Raw genomic sequence first — 15,143 nt, forward strand, 5'->3', positions numbered from 1 at the left:
TTGGTGTGACTGTCTGAACTCCCATACCAGACAGGGAGAGATGATGTGAGGATGCTCTCTATGATAGCTTTATAGAAGTGGACCAACAGGTGTTTTTTGATATGATACTTCAGTTGTCTGAGGAAGTGCAGTCATTACTGGGGCCTGGGTCTTTTTAATGATGTGGTTGTGTTGATGATCCATTTGAGATTGTTACTTATGTCTGTCAGGGTCATGGGTTGGTCAGAGATATGAACCAGGGCTTTGATGTTTGTCCTCCTCCTGAAGTCTACAGTTTTTGAGGTATTGAGTAAGACGTTGTTGTTCCTGCACCGATATACAGCTCAATTCACCTCTTGTTGGTATAGAGTCTCGTCATTGTCATTGATAAGTCCGTTATAGTGGTGTTGTCCGTGTATTTGAATATTTTGACTGAGCTATGGTAGGACATGTATGGTTTATGGAGATGTAAACTCATTAGTGTAGATGGAGAAAAGCAAAGGAGATGACACACAGCCTTGTTGTGCACCAGTGCCGAGGGTCAGAGGGTGTGATGTGGTGTTGTTAACCTTGACAGATTGAATTGTTTCTAAGAAAGTCCAGTATCCAGTAACACAGACTTGTGTTGATGTCTTGAAGCCTTGTGTGTGAAAGGATTAATGTGTTGAAAGCTGAGCTAAAATCTATGAACAGGATGTGTGCATTTATGTTGGTTGATTCCAGGCATTGCCTAAGGAAGTTAAGAGCCAGGTTTATAGCATCTGCAACAGATCTATTAGTCCAATAAGCAAACTGATATGGGTCCATCAGTGGGGTTGTTTTGGCTGACTTAGGGATCGGGATGATGGAAGATTTTTGAAAACGCTGTGGGACTGCACACTGTCGTAAGGAGGTGTTGAAAATGTCAGTGAATACTAGAGCCAGTTGATCCGCACAGTGGCTAAGCACAGCAGCAGAGAGCTGATCCGGCCCTGCTGCTTTCCTTCTATTTTGTTTTTTGAAAAGCCTCCTCACCTCAGCCTCCTAGATGGAAAAGGGAAGGGTGAGGGAAGGAGGGAGAGGGGGGAGGAGTGCTGGACTGTGTACATCTTCAAACCATGCATAAAAATTATTGAGCCTGTCAGGGAGACTAGGGTCCTCGTCTGGTGGTGAAGCGGGCCACTTTATCTCCTTCAGGCTTTTCCAGACTTTTTTTCTGTAGTACAGCTAGTTCTTTTGAGAACCAGGGTTTGCTATTACTGTACAACTTCAAGGTTTTGGTCGGGATTTATGATGTCACTGTGTTTGTGTACTCGCCAAGGCTGCTACTCGTGTCTCTGAAGATGTCCCAAACAGAACAGCAAGCAACCTTTCAGAGTTTCAATGGCATCTGTGGACTATAGTTTTTACGGTGTTGGACTTTTGTTTAACAGTTCTGAGTTTTTGTTTATACACCGGGACGAGGAGCAGCATTGTGTGGTCAGAAGTTCCCAGCAGGGCTCTCGGGAAGGTATGGTAAGCTGATGTTATTGTTGTTTACAGTGATCCAGTATGCAGAAGAAAAGAAATCCAGATCCAGTATGCTCCAGAAATCTAGATACAGTATGCAGAAGAAAAGAAATACATAACAAACAGTGAAGTTTATTTATTATGCCGCTGGTTAGAATTGGCATGGCAACAAATAAAGCACAACTAATCATGAGTTATGGGAGTTATGAACACAGTTAGGAGCACTTGAATAATGAAAGTACTTCCTGTAATATGTGCGGGATGTTGTCATTGGAGAATGTCTCAGTCAGGAGTCTGTCCTGTATCCATCGTCTGGTATTTGAGTGGAAATTTTCAGCCTTTGCGTTGTAAAATGCTGTGATATTATTCCTATTATTTAAAGATTTCTGAAAAATCTGTAATCCACAACTTAATCTATAGACCCTTATTGTCACATACTGTATACTGCAGCTGCATGTGCATTAGCTGTCTTGGACTTAAAAGTAGCAAGGTTTGCTGATAGCTTACTTTATGTTTGTTGGACCAGGTTGATATTTTGAAATCACTATCAGACAGTTGTTTCAGCCTAATATTTTTGATAATTTGTCACACGATCAAATGTTGTAGCAAAAAAAGAAATGCAGTCTGCCAGAGTCCTGCACTGGTCCAATTTTGCAAACCCTCAACCACGAAGCTCAGTACTGAAACCAACTTGTTACCCACAATTATCTCCATGTCAAATCCAGACCTGTCCGGACCCGTGAATATAAGACCCTCGACCCAACCAATGATTAAACACGTAGGCTACACAGTCACTCACTTTAAAGTGCTTTATTTTTACCTGTTGCGCAGTCATAATCTGTGTCTCTGCAAGAAAGGCAGTACTGTACATTCATTGACATTCACACATGCCTGTGCGCACACACAGATATGCAGTCACAGATACCACAGCGCTTTCTCTCTCTCACACACACACACACATACTTAACAATGATTGCATACTGTTATAATGACTGCTCACTTGTATGCCTTATAACAGTGTGCAACATGCTCTGAAGTTTCATGGTAATCCACTAACAGGCTCCACTTCACTTCACAATAAAAAAAAAAACCTGGCTGACTTAAATGTTAAAAATATTGCAAATAATTTTCATTTCTGACCTCTTTTTTTTTGTTCTCACCCACTACCTGCACACATTCAGTTCATTTTTACCCATGACCATACCTGTGATTTTATACAATTACATTTTTTACCTGTTGCATAACTTTTTTTCAGGTTACCCGTTGGGTACCCAACCCAGTGCAGGACTCTGCACTCTGCTACTAAAAATATGTCTAAAAACAGCAAACTTGATGAACGATGTAGTAGTATGAAGTATGGCAGCGTGAAAGTCATTTTGATCTTTTTGGAGTTTTTATGAACATAAAACTGTACAACATAATTGGACCTAATTGCTTGTTTGCACACTGGAAAGGCAGTTAACTACATCTGCTCCCTCCAAGCTGTCTGTCAGGCTGCTGCGTGCGCTTCAGCTTGCCACCTTCCATTAAGTCCCTCTTAACATTACCAGTCAGAGCTCGTCTCTCAACAGTGTTCTCCATATCTACATTTTAATTTCAAATCGCTGTTGCTCCAGTAGCCCAGCAGATTGACTGTTGTCTTCCTGACAGCTTTTCACAACCTTCCTGCAGCGCGACTTCCTTCCCTATTTCTTTTCTCTCCTTCCATCCTGCGCTCCTGTTGTTTCCACGTGGGAGCTATCTAATTGGTCCAGATCCATGAGGCTCTGACTGCACATCAGCCAGGAGGAAAGTGTCCAATTAATACTGCAGGAAAAAAAAGTACAGACATCAGCCATTGCTTCATCAGCCACCAAGCAGAAAGAAGAAGGCTGAGAGAGAGAAAAGGGCCAGAGACACTATGAGACTTAGTTTCTATATAAGAAAATCACGCCAGGTTAACGATTGTGTGTGCATGTGTGTCCTCTACATGTATGTTTGATTGTATGTGTTTGTGCATTTGTGTGTGTGTCTTTTCCTTGTACTTCATAAGTCCCTGTATGCCCAGCGTAATCTTTTAATCAGCCTCTTTGCCTGTGCCCTAGTGCTGCTGGAATCAATGTTCTTGTGGAATAATTGCTCAGTTGGAGCCTGAATATAGATCGCTGTTTTCTCAGCCCCACAGGCATGCCAAGCCACTGAAGGAATTCCTGATTCTTTTAACCTCTCCTTGACTTCGTGTCTCTGCCTTCCTCTCTTTCTCTTTCTCTCTCTCAAGCTTTAGTGTTACTGGCATTCTTATATTGCCAGAGCATTAAACACTTTTAGAAACAATTTCAAGTGAAATGTCTGGCTAATTATTCTGTGAAACTCACACCGAGGGTAGAATAATTAAGAAAAACAAGATACTGTATTTACTTGAACTGCTTTCCAATTGTCCTGAGGTTGTTGTGACACGTTGAATGTTACTACTGGTACTCACTATGACATTTCAGCCAGTTTCAGGGGTGATATTTATCTGTTTATTTTTCTTTGGGAAATATATTTGGGTAATCTCTGGGAAGAAGATATGCTTAAATTTGTTGTATTCAGGGTAGGAGATGATGAAAGTATAGTTTTCATCTTATTTTATATGCGTGTGAACATAGACTCATCTCCAAGGAGCCGAGTTTATATGTGACTGCCTTTTTCATGGCCAAGCCATATTAATCTATCTCTCTCTCTCTGTTCCTGTCTCTTGGTTTTCTCCACAGGTATCCCATTCAGTCACCCCGGCCCGGTTGCTATGGCGATCGCGAGGACTCACCTGGAGTCCGTAACTACGGCAAGAGGTTACCTGATGAGCTGTTTGATGTCTACTGCTTTGCTAAGCAGCTTCAAGGTAGGAGTCAGGAGCTGCGACCATAAATTTGGGTTTAGTCATGCATGGGTCCACAAAGCCGTGTCTGTGCAGTATGAGAACGCTGCAACCACAACTTAATGCTCTGTTAGCACAGAAAGGAAGTGTGCAGTGGAAGAGGAAGAGGAGATGAGCTTGTAGGAGTGAGAGGGAGAGGGAGAGAGAGAGAGAGAGACAATATTGAGTCCAGCTGTCATGTTACAACTTCCTGCAGGCAGGTAAGCTACAGTAAGCGGGTCAGTAGTGTTATCCTAAAACATTACTTTCTGATTCTGCAATCCCACGGGCAGAAGTGGCCAAGACCTACAGCAGGTGGACAGGTGTAGGGCTGCAACTGACAATTGTTTTCATTATCAATTAATCTGTTGATTATTTTCTCAATTAATCAATTATTCATTCGGTTTACAAAATGCCAGAAAATGGAAAGAAATGTCATTTTGTCTCCGAAAGCCCAAAGTGACATCCTCAAATGTCTTCTTTTGTCCCAACCAACAGTCCACAACACAAAGGTATTCAGTTTTCTATCATAGAAGAAACCAGAAAATATTCACATTTTAGTATTTTTTCTTTAAAAATGACTATTGGTTTTAAGAGTTGGCGATTCATTTTTGTCGATCAACTAATTGATTAATCTGCAAATTGTTGCAGCTCTAGACAGGTCATTAACTTACGATTTCAAAGGAGCTACTGTACACAGACAATGAGCCACATATAAACACCTTTGAACCTTTATGGGAAGTTCTAGATTCACATCTCTGTCCAGTGAGGTGTGATGGAAATCTGTGTTTAATCAAATCAATATTTATATAATTGGAGGATTTCACTGCTGAGGAATAGTCCAGTGTTCTGCTAATTATAGTTCAGTTTAGAGCTAAAAGGATTAGTGGATTGACAGAAAATTAATCAGCCGCTATTTTGATAATTGTTTGAGTGATTTTCCAAGCTAAAATCCCAATCACTCATTGGTTCCAGTTTCTCAAATGTGAGCATTTGCTACTCTTGGTTGTCTTATATAAGAGTAAACATAAATATCTTTGGATTTTGCGCTGTTGATTGGACAAAATAAGAAGTTTTAATATGTCAACGTGGGCTCTAGGAAATTGTGATAAGCATTTTTAACGATTTTCTGACATTAGACACTTCTACTCAGACGACATACTCCTCTCACTGCAACATATCTGAAACATGCTTTTCATTATGATGGCATACTTAAGCCATGAGTGCTTTAGCTCCGAGTCTATGTTCACACTATAATCAAATCCACGTGAATTGGCTGACTGAAATATTGTTAGGCGTTCGTGATGCTTAATTCATCCCCTGCATATTCCAAATAACAATCATAAGTGCAGCAGGTTTTTTAACTGCACAATCAGACACTCTGCAAGGGTTACTTTATCTGGGTCACTTTTTGTGAGTGGTACAACCACAACTATCATTAAGCATAATAGTAGTAAGAGTTACCATAGCTATTTATAGATGATATGAACACCCTGTATGAGATAATGAGCAGAGCAGATTGCATGACCACCTGTTGGCTTCATAGAGTATGCAGCAGGTTTCTGGATCATTCAGTGAAATTAACATCCTGATTGAAACAATCAGCAGATAATTGCCTTCAATCAAACTGAAATTACAAACTGATGAATAGCTAATGTTTTCTCTTTCATTCTGTAAAAAGAAGTTAAATTAATAATCTTTGTTGTTCAACAAGCAGCCATGGCTTTACTGTAATAGACCTTGGTTTATATTTAAATGCGTTTTGGTTTAATTAAGTCAAAATCTAAATAATAGCCTTAGAAATAAGACTTACAATCACTCTGAGGGAATTTGTTCTTTCTTTTTTTTATTTCAATCAATGTTAATTAACAGCCTTTCAATATCCTCCCATAAATATTTCAGTCATCTTCTTTCTTCTCTTTTCACACAGCACTCCTCACATAATCCCGTTCTGCTTCTTTCTCCTTTCATTTTGTTCGCATCTTCATCCTTTACCCTTCACCTCTCCGTATCAGTTCAATAAATCAGCACAACACCATTCCTTACTGCTGGCATAAATCTCCTGGATGCTCATATTGGATTCGCTCTTCTGTTCTCCGCTCCTCATTCTCACTGTCCACTCCTCCAGCATACATCATATTTTTTTCATCACACACTGAACTGCCAGCGGATCATCTGATCATATAATTTTATTTGTGCTGTGCAGACGTAGCGGTCCTCTTGAGCTCTCTCCGTCGCGCTTGCTAAAGCCCTATTTTTGCATTACTATTTTTTCCACATCAACCCCACCTTCTCTTTTCTTCTTCTCCTTCAGTCGCTGCCTGTGTACTCGTCCAACTCTTAGATCCTTCTTTGCAACTGCTTTGAAGTCACGTCTTAGTCTATACTTTGAATTACTGATGTTATTTATTATTTTTATGCAAAAAATAAAGTGCACTCACATGCGTAGTAAGTAAAACTTTTCTTTCATCCCTCTGCTTCTAGTCTCCACTGCTTATCGCTTTGAAAAAGTTGACAAAGGAGAAAAAGAAAATCAGTAGAACTTATACCCACACACGACACAAAACAGACACAAACTCAAAGTGTACTTACACGACTCCGTACAACCAAACAAACTGCAAAACCAACTTTCTCAAAAACTTACAACTGTAAGCAAACTGAACAAAGAAGACCTTAGTCTAAGGGCTAAAATGCCCTCAGGCTCTCAACTATTCTCTGGAACGCACTGAAGTGAACTCCTTGTCTCTCCTCTCTTTCGTCCTCCTACTCCTAGGCGAAGTCTTCCATTCCACAGTGCCGGAGAGGCTGAGCCTGGCCACAGCCTCCACCCACTGCCATTCTCTAGGAGCCCAGCTGACTACTGTCGGCCAGCTCTACTTGGCCTGGCAGGCCGGACTGGACCAGTGTGACCCTGGCTGGCTGGCTGATGGCAGCGTCCGCTACCCCATCAACGTCCCGAGGAAGAACTGCGGCGGAGACGAGCCCGGGGTGCGGACAGTCTACAACAACCCAAACCGTACAGGATTCCCAGATACCACAGCCCTGTTCGACGCCTTCTGCTACCGAGGTACTGTGAGCGCCTGTGATGATGAAGTCGGTGCAGCATCATTGTGGTAATTGGCATAGCAATGATGAGGGAGAGGGTCTGGGGACTTGCTTCCCTTTCTGGTTTTTAATTAGCAGGAGATGTTTGTGTCACACATGAAGTAGCTGCAAAGAGATTTCATGACATTTGTGTCCCCCCCCCCCGGCGGATTTGAGGGCTTGTATGTTGTGAAGCCTGAGAGAGAAAGAAAGAGAGAGAGCAGAGAATGAGAGGCAGAGAGAAAGAACGAGCGAGAGCATGAATGAGTCCAACTGGGGTTTGCAGTGACTGTGTCTGACCTTGTCCTTTTATCATGTGCCAACTGAGACTGAAATAAGTTAGTTTTATCTTCAAATTGGATTGACTTTACACCACATTAGTGTGTTCACTGATTGTTTTTTTTATATAATTTGGCATTATTTTGTATCTAGATACAAGCTTTTTTTTGTCTTTCAGGCATGCATTTATTGTAGCAGATTGATATATGAAGATTATGTTTCTGCAGATGTAAAAAAAAAGGATGACATTTTCATCTTTCACAGTGTCAGCTTATAAAATTTTCATTGAAGCGAAACATCTGCATAACCCAATCACTTAGAGTAAACAAGAACAGCATGGGAACAAAGCAGCAGTGCATACGTCAGAACAAACTGATAGATGAAACTCTTTATTGCTCCAACAATGTACTATGCACATTTACATTAATGTTTCAAACAAATGATGTCTTTCAGCAAGATAAAAGTAGATAAAAATGGTAATATGTTTTTTTTAATAACACAGATTGGGTTTATGACATGACCACAATGTATATATATTTGGTAATTTAGAAATGATTAGATTTTGTAGTAGAAAAATCTTAACCATATGTGACCACGCTTTGTCAGTCTGAAACACTATGCTGCATTCTCTGAATGTAATCCTGTTTCAATAGCAACAACAGGTTTGCATCAATTGGAAGAAAAGGGGTAAAGTGAGGTTTAGTGCTGTGTTGTGCAGCAGCAGATAAAGCAGGTCAAGTGAAAACAGTACACTTGCGCTGAGTGAAATGTGGCTGTTGTGTTTTGCAGCTTACCAGCCAGCGGGGGTCCAGGCTTCAGAGGCACAGGCTTTATACCAGACTGCCAACCCAGCAGCTGAGGCCGCCTCCACAGTCACTGAAGCCCAGCGCAGTGCCCCTTTTTCCAAGACTTCCACCTGGACTGGACTGGTCAACTTGGACAAAGCGGGGGTCCGCTCCATTGCTGGAATCAACAACTCCTCTGAGATCTCTGAGGAGCATGTCGTCATCCACTTGAGGCCAGAGGAGGGTTGGGATGAAAAACAGGACAGAACCAGCCAACCCAGCCAGGAGGACTCTGACGACCCAAAAAGCAGTAACACTCTGGGCCTGTCTGACCTCGAGAGCCTGGAGAGCCATGGAGGCTCTGCCCATGAGGAAGAGGATGGTGGCTATTTTGGATCATCGCACACCCCGACGTTATCATCTGTAGCTTCCTCCACTCCTCAGTCTCAGACCAGTAATAGTGTATTGGCTGAGTTTGTTAACACTCTGATGAGGCCCTTTAGGTACTGGTCTGGAGGCGAGGAGGTGGACGAGACAGAAAAGGGCCTTTCGGTGCCTGAGGAAAAGGCAGGAGAGAACCAGACACTGGGAGAAGCATCCAGCAGAACCCTGAGTATACCAAAAGCCAGTGGAAACAAGGGCAGCATGGACAATGCCATCATGGATCACAAGAGTGGTGCTTTTTCCTTCAGGGCTCCTACAAGTGGACTACAGAGTCAAGAGGAAGGTCTGTCTGAGAAGGAGAAAGAGGTGATGCCATTGATTCGATTAGTGCCTGCAGTCCAAAACACAGGGCAAAGTGTCACCACCACACAACCAGGAGAACCAGTCTCCAGCATGTCTACTGACAGCCCTCCATCCACTGTTAACGGTATGAGCTTTCCATGTGACTCAACACTGTTTTTGTGTGTGTTTAGGGTTCACCTTTAACCTTTAAAAGTAACGACTGAGTGTGAATTTGAAATAGATTTGAGGGTGAATTGAAACCAAAACAGTTTTAAACCAAGAGGAGGCGTGTTGCATTTAAATGTCGCTGGTAAACACAGGATCTGTTTACGTCACGCTTTTTAAACAGCTTCTGTCTCTCCACTCCACTCTCTCCTGTTTTCCCTTGAGTGTGCTGTAATATATTCCTCCGCAGGGCAGTTTGAAGTATCGCTGTAAATTTAATTAAACCGTAATTGCAAACAAACAAAGGGGCATACCACATACAATAATACAAAACACTGGAGTGGAGACTGTTTTGCCTTCATTCTCATATTTATTGACAGGGTGCTTTGTTTACAATACAGGCTGTCAGAAAGTCTAACAGCAAAGCTTGAATTTTAATCTATATTGAATGTTGAAGATATCAAAGGTTTCTTTGCGTATGTATTTTGTGTTTCGAACAAAGCAGACCTGTTTATTTTTAGAGGTCAAAGAAGTATTAGGCTGAAAAATTGAATGATACGAGCTATGTAGACTAAATGAAATAGATGAAAAAAACAAAGCAACTTGATGAGACATTGGTGAAACTTTAAGCAGCCTGTGCTGAGACACAGGCCTGACAAATGCAGGGGTCCATTGTTAGTCTGTGTATGTGTTTGTGTGTGTGTGTGGGTATGACTTAAGTCACTTTCAGGGACACACATTGGACTTCAGACCAGTTCGGAGTTATTTCCTGACAATGTTGAATAGCCACACTGTTTGCCAAATATTTTGTGACAAGTATCTTAATTTTGCACTCAAAGTTAAAAAATTAAAGCTGTTGCTAAAATGGAACGATGACGTACGACTATAGTAGAACATTGCAGTCATACGTCATCCTCATAAAATCCCTTTATTTTTGTGAGTGTCACATAGGCTACTGATACAGTATCAAGTGCCTGTGTTTCAAACGAAATACTTGCTGCAGATGTGCTGCAACAACGGATTAATGCTTAAAATATAAATAAACTTATTTCAATTAAACACTCTCCAGTATCTGTTGTCCACAGCTGCTTTACACTGAATGAAAAGCTTCTCTTTCAGTTCATTAAATCCCTGCAGCATCTGAAGGCAGCAGGACTGATATGTTTATAAATCCGCAGCCTCTGTGAAGTGCCACGCCAGAATGCAGTGCTGTTACTCACGGCTGTTCACTGTGCTTACTTTGATTAAATCACCTGAAAATGACACCAGGCTGCTACAGTATAACCACACACACCTCTACATACATCAGACTGCTCGGTCATATCTTATAACTTATATTCAGCTTTTTTATGAAGGAGACTTCAGGTTAGCAGGGGTCATCAGCCTCTTTTCAAACTTTCTTTTTAATGAAAGTTGCATCTCATGTTTTATCCTTGAAACACATTTCAGTGCAAACGCTGTTGTGTAACATTAATTACTAAACTATGTGACCATGTACGAGGTGAGATACATCAGAATTATTGCTGAAATAGCGTTGGTCCAATATAATCATATAAACGGCTTCACCAAATCAATTTCTTTATTTTTTATTTCTATTGTTATTATAGTACTAACTGATGAAAACAACTGTCTTTGGGTGCAGATTTGTGGTGATGTGTGTTCATGTTGTGACGCTCTGAACCATCCAGATATTTCCCGAAGAAAAGCTTTCCGTTTGTTGAGCTGTCATTAACTGTGAGTGGCACAACTGTTTCAGATCTATGATAGCAGTGATGTGACTGGCTAAGAGAGTATTTATTAATCACCACATCCACTGATCTATAATCACCTTCACCCAGCCCTTTTGCATATTGCACTGCTTCAAATACATGAACCAAAATAACAGGTGTTCATGGAGACGTCCACACAGTCCATGCGGCTCTGTGTTTGGTGTTTATTATTCAAACTTCAACTGAGGGTGCAAAATATTAAACTGATGGTGCAATGCATGCTTTTGCACCCTCATAGAACCGGGCCTGGCCACTGAGGAGGAAAACTTACAGACATTTACTATAAAATAAAGCGAGATGTTATTGCTGAGGATAGATGATCCATCAATAAATAAGCCATTGTCTGATTTCATCTAAGGACTTCACATATCTCTATTACTGACATGTAACTTAATCTATGTAGCCAATGCTGTAGTAAGTGGACGGGTTAGGCTAAAGTATCACTACCACTCCGACACATTGTAGTGCACTACAATGGCAATCTATTAACCACATCACCATTCTCTGTTTGAGAAAGAACATAAATCGTTAAACAGGAAGTCACACTGGCTGGAGTGGGGCTTTAAGTTAACTGTGTGTGTGTGTGTGTGTGTGTGTGTGTGTGTGTGTGTGTGTGTGTGTGTGTGTGTGTGCGCCCTGTCAGACAGGTAGCATCCACAGCAGAGTGAATTACCCCCAGTGATGCATGCATGTACAAAGATAGAAAGAAAGAAAGAAAAGGTCACCAGGTTAATGTTTTCAGCTCATGTCTTTTTGAAAACACTCTAGAACCAAACCTTGAATAACTTCCTGTAGTTTATCACTACAGGGGTAAAGGTAGGTTAAAGATTAGACAAATGGCTCATGATTGGGAGGTTTCTGGACCAATAATTACTGGAGCACCCACAGTAATGCCAAATTACAGCATGGATGCAGATTATTGGCCAAAACGTAGAGAAATGTAGTGGAAAGCTACATTGAATGTAAGAAACTGAAAGTGTAGCCTCGAGTGGAAGGAAGGCAGCTTTGCTTCTAATGGCCACCACAAATAACATCTCCTTGGTATCAGCTTAAAGGGAGGATACAAAGAAAGAGTAAAACTCTCCCACAGACAGCCAGAAGAACGATTCAATAACGGTGATAGGCTTTTCTCACCTAGCAATTGCCGCTTTTATTAATATAAATACTCACTGCTGTGCTACCTGAAATCTGATGCCACCCCCCAAGGTATTAATGAAAATCCAAGCTTTAGTCCACATGCATTATTCACAGCTGTATCCAATTAACGTGGAGGTTGGGCTGCACTGCCGTTCGCTCTCACCTCCATCTATGTCTTTGCCAATTAGGCTGTGGCTCTGTGAAGGTAGGCGGTAATGATCACTACAGCGAGGATGAGCAACACAAGAGGGGGATGAGTAGACTGAGGGAGAGGGAAGAAAGGAGAAGATAGAGAATAGGGAACGAGGAGGAGTCGTTTCTCTTTTTTCTTTTTTTTTATGACCAAATTTTTATTGGGTTTCCCTTTCATTCCCCCTTTTGCTTTCATTATGGAGGAGACATTACATATCAAAATCAAGTAACTGAAATATTGTGTTGACATTGCATAACACATCTACATCTATACACCAAGGAAATCACATATGCATTATGAATGTACATACATTTACATTCACATCGTGAGATAAAATGAAATACAAAAATAAATGATGTGAATAATACAGAAAAAGAATGTGTACCCAAGAGAACCCAAGATAAACACATTGGTGTGCTATGCCCTAGCAAAACTTTAAATTAAAATTTGATCCCAATCTATTATAACTAATTTTCAAACCTCTATTTAGCCCTCCTGTGACCCTGATTATAACTTAACCTGCTCTTTACCCCCGCGCTCCCATCCATCTTTTTTAATACCTTGTGTCAAGTATAACATTCATAGTTTCAATTGACACAATAAACAAAAAAATACATATACATATTCACACTGACTTATATACACATACACTTGTATATATACATCAATACACATACACATTCATAATCCCTACACAATGTAGGTGTACAGTCTACAATGTGACTAGTTATGATTTCAGTTTTTCCATTGGTAGAGCAACAGCTTGTGTTGACTCAGCCTTCATACCCTGTACTCTTCTATTGACACTTCTAAAGAAAGAGCATTATAAAACAACGAAAGCCAATAGCGTATATTTAGATCATGCAGATATTTCCATCTCATTACTACTTTTTTTTGCTGCTGTTGCTCCACAGAACAGTTTCTTTTTGATGGTTTGATAAAGCAAGAGAATAATCATCATTCAATAAGATAATGTTTGGAAGGCAGGGTATAATTACATCCATTATATCTGATAAGGCTCTTGCTACTTGTATCCAGAAGGTTTTAACCCTCAGACAACATGTGTATGTATGTTCGGATTTCATTTTTGTGAACATAGTAAACATACAGGGCTTTGAGTCAATTTAAGTTGGCAACATTTTCTTGGAGATAAATCAAACCTATGAATAACTTTATAATTTAGTAACTGATGGTTATAATTACATGAAGTTAGTGTAATATTATTCCAAACTCTCTCCCAGTCTATGTTCTATTCATAGATTTTAAGGTCTATGTTCCTATAAAAAATAACCCTTGGGTGTGAGTTCATTTTTACAGTAGATATTCAGGCAGATAATTATATTATCACTATCAACTCACAACTATCAACTTTGACCATCTAGTGTCTCTTCTTAAACTAGCATCAGTGAGCTGAATTAACTCTGTTATTGCACAACGCAGGCGATCCCTTGGATCTCAACATTTCGTAGTAATCGATGGTGCCATGTTGCCTCTTTGATTGAGGGGGATGCAAAGCTTTGCAGTGCAGACAGTGCATCCAAGAAGGATTAAGTTTCAAGTATTGAATCAAATGTTTTTGAAAATTTGAAAATGAATGTAGAATGATAACTTCAGTTATTTCTCCCACAAATCAAAATATTTTGTTAAATTTTATTGAAATTAACTATTATTTTCCTAAGCTTCAAGTGTACTTATATACCATCAACAAAAGCTTGTAGAATTTGAATAAGCTCTAGATGGAAGTGTGACTGTCTGTCAAAGGAGTAGATGTCTGTTTCACACCATTCTCCTCAGCTGAGGAGACTAAATTTATGTGATAGAAGAAACTGGGGGTCTGTGCGCTGATACTCAGTGTAGATGCTCCTGTCATGACCATGCAGTAACTTCTCCTCAGTCTTTTTTTATTAGACGCCATATCTGCAGATGGGCAGAGGTGGCAAGTGTACCATCGCTCTCTCTCTCTCATTGTCAGCCTCCATTCTCACAATTTAATATCATGTCTGCCTGACCCGAGGGATTCTCTCAGCCCATTTACTCCAGCAAAGTGGAGTCAACACAGCAGAACCACTCACAGTGGAAGCACACAATTACCGTCTGTGGGGTTTATTATAAGTTTGTTTTGCAGAATTTCAGTGTTGAGTTGCGGCTTTTCCCACCAACAGATTTACAGTTGCAGAGCTGAACTTTAACCGTGCTCTAAATAGCACCATGAAATCATCCAAACCTATGCCTAATTGTCTCATTTTATTTATTACATGGGTCATTACATAGATGATCAAACCAGATTAATGTGTTTAATTATTCTCGCTTTCATCAGTGTGTGCAGTAAAAGTATGTAATTAGCTATTTGGATTATTAATAGGACAATTACGCTGGGCTACATGGCTCTTATGGAAATGAACCTCAGGCTCATAAACCTCACTTAGGCATAAGGCAACAGCAGACCTCTTGAATAATTTACATATATTTTAATATTTTATGCATGGACATATTTGTGTATGTTCCCCCTCTCGTGGTAATTTCTTGTGCAAGGTTGTGTTGCATACCCCCTGCTCAGACATGTTAACTGAACTAAGGACAGCCAAACAAAGCTGAGGGATGATGATGGTAACAACGTTAACTGGGCCTCTCAGTAACGCGACTGCACTGCTGCTCTAAAAATC

The 15,143-nt window shown here is 40.5% G+C and overlaps 1 protein-coding gene across 6 annotated transcripts in view; it reads left to right on the plus strand.

Annotated features, from left to right (window-relative positions):
* ncanb (neurocan b) overlaps positions 1-15,143 on the plus strand; it is a 186,784-nt gene that overhangs the window by 82,247 nt on the left and 89,394 nt on the right. For all 6 annotated transcript variants that reach the window (XM_067597343.1, XM_067597348.1, XM_067597349.1 and 3 more), the window contains 3 exons: positions 4,200-4,327; positions 7,116-7,409; positions 8,495-9,361. In XM_067597343.1, coding sequence (XP_067453444.1) covers positions 4,200-4,327; positions 7,116-7,409; positions 8,495-9,361 — 1,289 coding nt within the window. The remainder of the gene's footprint in view (positions 1-4,199; positions 4,328-7,115; positions 7,410-8,494; positions 9,362-15,143) is intronic.

Source organism: Thunnus thynnus, chromosome 8 (genome assembly GCF_963924715.1).
Source record: "Thunnus thynnus chromosome 8, fThuThy2.1, whole genome shotgun sequence".
Lineage (NCBI taxonomy): Eukaryota > Metazoa > Chordata > Actinopteri > Scombriformes > Scombridae > Thunnus > Thunnus thynnus.